At 41.9% G+C, this 3,715-nt stretch overlaps 1 protein-coding gene across 1 annotated transcript; it reads right to left on the bottom strand.

The window, feature by feature from the left end:
- Positions 1–1,229: 1,229 nt before the first annotated feature.
- il10 (interleukin 10) lies at positions 1,230–3,075 on the bottom strand (the record flags this gene model as incomplete). Its single annotated transcript, XM_084348571.1, has 5 exons — positions 1,230–1,469; positions 1,585–1,647; positions 2,370–2,534; positions 2,663–2,722; positions 2,911–3,075. 5 exons carry the CDS (start codon positions 3,073–3,075, stop codon positions 1,359–1,361), a joined length of 564 nt encoding a protein of 187 aa, XP_084204697.1. The 3' UTR covers positions 1,230–1,358.
- Positions 3,076–3,715: the final 640 nt, after the last annotated feature.

The raw sequence follows: 3,715 nt of genomic DNA, 5'->3' as shown, positions 1-3,715 counted from the left end.
CCACGGTGACTGAGCGACTGATGAAATGTCCTTAGAGTAGTTTCAGTGTGACGGCCTGACTCAAATCAGGAGTTAGTGAAGTCAGGAACCTGACAGACACCGTCAGAGTAATGTATGTAGTTACCTACATTCAAACGTTATTTCAGGATGCAGATCATGTTTTTGTGAAACTTTTTGTTGTTCAGGTTCAGTGATGGAACATAACTGCATACATTTACTTAAGTACTACACATTCAAGGTACTTAACTCGAGTTTTTCCATTTTATACTTTTACTTGACTACGTTTCAGAAGCAAATATTGTACTTTATACAATTTCTTCTCCAAACCCTTCCTTCTCCTACTTCTTTAGCTGAATAAACTATTTAAAAACCCTTTGGGGTGAGTTATAAAACAGATTATTACAAAGCTGAAAACAGGCTGTTTTTCTGAGCTCATTTAAGTTGACTTTTTAGTGATATATTGTTCTTACAGGCAGGGGCGCTCCCAGAAACGTTTCATATGAGAAGTATATTTTCCTGATAATACATACTATTATTTTTGAATGCAGGGCTTTAACTTGCAGTAGAGTACTTGTATTAACTAACCTTTGAAAAAGCCCAGTTAACGTCTTTGCCTCTGTCACTTTGAAGAAGGTGAGATGTCATTACTTAAAAGAAGTAATAGCCATTTTCTAAATGTAGGACTGCCCTATTTCACCCTGTGTGTTAGTTCTGTTTTATATATGTCAAGTGTGATTGCTTTTGCATGCACTGCACGTGTAAGTGTTTGTGCAAGTGTGCATATGCCATAAGGGTGAGGCTGGCTAGTTACAGTTACCGTAAGTTAAGATCCAGCAGGGCCTCTGCTGGTAAGTGGTGTATACGGGTCACGTTTGAGGTTAGTGCAACAGCCTGTTGACTTTACGCTCAAGTGATTCCCCACATGTAGACTGCAGCTCTGCAGGATGTGATGTATTCAGTGCTCTATCAGCTGTATCATCCTTTGAAATGAACTCAAAAGAGTCTGTCATGTTCAACAATTCATTTATTAGTCTGTAAAAAATACATATTCAGTCAAAAATAAATACACTAAATACAATAAATATCACAATTTTTCAAGTGGCAGTGTGTGTTGTAACTTCATATGTGTAGGACGCAATATGGTCTGGAAACTTGTCCTCAGGACAAAAAAGTAAACAGAAGTCTCAGAACAACAAAGACATCAGCTCAGAAAGCTCACAAAACAAAATCATCGTCTGGCAACACTCATACCACAGAAAATAACGGATTTAAATACAAAAGAGTGCAAGATGAAAGACTTTTCTGTCTTTTCTTCTTCCCTGAGATGAACAAGGTCACGGGTCAGGTCTGTCAGGTCTTCAAGCGGAGGCCACATGCGCTCCGTGCCGTTTGGAAGCCAGATATGTCTCAATGTAGTTGAACAGCAGATCCAGCTCTCCCATGGCCTTGTATAGACCTTTACTCTCCATCTGTGGACAGACACATGGCTCACTTTATTAAAACCATCAAAAATGCAAGCATACAAACATATATGCTGTAGGCCATCATGATTTCATATTTTTGCAGTTAAATCTTGGCACTCACCTGAGTGTAAGTAGCATTTAGGTTTGTGATGTCAAACCGCGTTTTGCAGGAGAAGTAATGTCTCTGTAAGAGGAAGAAGAGAAAGATGAAGTTACCACAAAGGTTTCAAACTTTTATGAGACATACATGCCCTGAATTCACCCCCCCAGACAGCGGCCAATAAATGAAGCGATCATTATCTCATCTGTCAATACATGACAAGAGTGATGACTGATACAGGGGCAGAGTTGGTGTAAGGAACTTAGTCTGTGCACCATGTCTTCCTTTCTTTCTCTTCCCCTTTTGCAAGAACTGGATGATGCACGGTTATGCACGCCGCTGCAGTAAAGGAATCACTGACTGAGGCAACATTGTGATCTCTCCTATGAGCCATCTCTGAACTTTTCCCCGACTGTCTGACAGCCATTTGTCTCATGTCAAAAAGTGTGTAGAACCTTTGAACAGGTCTTTTGGATGAAGCCCAAACCACAGGAAGCTGAACTGACTTCTACTCGCCTACAGTGTGAACAACAGCTCGCCCCAAACGTGTCCAAATGTAACCTTTCAGTGCAGTAAGAGAAAACTACATATCAGGAACCTCCAGGACCATTATGTTACATAACATGGAGGTCGAATTTACTTCTCTTCCTCATTATTTACCCTGAGACGTTTTGCAGAAAGACAACAGAAACATCTCATCTCATGTCTCTGCGCACTGAGTGTGTCGGAGCCTTCTGCTGCGCGCAATCGGCGCGTATTTGCATCTTTATTCTCGTGTAGGAGTAACACGCGTTTCAGATACTCACACATGTGGTGACATCAGTCTTGAGCTGATCGAAGATCTGCTGGATGGACTGCATGTGAGGCTTTAAGTCCCTGGTGTCCTCCGTCTCATCGGCCAGGGCTGTCGGCAGCACCGTGCCCAGATAGAAGTCCAGGATGCTGTTCATGGCGTGGCAGGCGAACGGCGTCTGGAGAGGGAGAGGGAAGCACCAGCCTGGTTACACGAGTCTCCTTTAACTCTTTTAAAGTCTGCTGTTTCTGATTTACATTAGGGAACCATGTTTTCTTTTAGTGACGAATTAAAAGTGAAACTTACTTTTAAAGATTCCTCCACGCTCTGGTCGAGAAGCGCTGTGTCCAAATTATCGTTTGCTTCCTGCAAACAGAAGGAGGAAAAAAAGCTTGTGTTCAGTGTGCTGTGAGGCAGACAGACACACAGACAGTCAGCATCACCTGGAGACTGACAGGAGCTACACGGCCACATATGGGCGATGAGGATGTCTCCAAATGATGCTGCACTAACTGTCGAGGTCGGTGCAGAGTGAGTGCTGCGCGTTTACTCACGTAGAAGTCTCGGATGTGTGAGAAGTTCTCTCTGAGCGTCTTCAGCCTGACAGGAAAGCCCTCCACGAAGCGGCAGCACTGGTTGTTGCACACAGGGCTGCACAGGACGGTGCAGAGGAAGGACTGGAGGACCAGGACGCACAGGAGGAGAGACCGAGGAGTCATGGTGTTGCAGGTGGACAGGCTGCTGAAGTCTTCTGGAGGCAGAGAGGAGAGGTCTTCAGGGTAGGATGTGGCTGAAGAGTAAAGTGAGCATATTTGGTCTCATGTCTTGGGTTAATTTATAGTCGAAATTTCGACAGGTGAGGGAGGAGACTGACTGGAAGAGAAATGGTTAAACATGCTTCATACATGCAGGGGAAATTTTTTCTTCAGAATCCTCAATGAGATATGGGCCCCTCCTCCCATGATGGTACTATTGATTGATGTCAAGATGTGAACTGTCAAGGAAAGAAATCTGACAAAGCACTTATGGAATTTAATATGACATCATTGTCTGTGAGCATCCTTCATATCTCTGACATACAATATGTACATTGTGTTATACATGTTACATTATTATTACTAATTTATTATTATTATTAATAATAATAGTAATATTCAGGGTTACTTGAATGAAAAATGTATTCAGATACAGTTACAAGTGACCTGTTGAAAAATGCAGTCTGTAGTGTAATCCAAGTATTACAATATTAAAGTGATGTAATTTGATTACTCTCTGTTACTTTTGGATTACTTCAATACTAAACATAGGCTATGCAAATGCAAAGAAAAGGGAAAAGAAATATAGATAATATGACTTGTT

The sequence above is a fragment of the Pagrus pagrus genome, assembly GCF_965226575.1.
Source record: "Pagrus pagrus genome assembly, chromosome: 3".
NCBI classification, from domain to species: domain Eukaryota; kingdom Metazoa; phylum Chordata; class Actinopteri; order Spariformes; family Sparidae; genus Pagrus; species Pagrus pagrus.
This window is presented reverse-complemented; position numbering and strand designations above follow the sequence as displayed.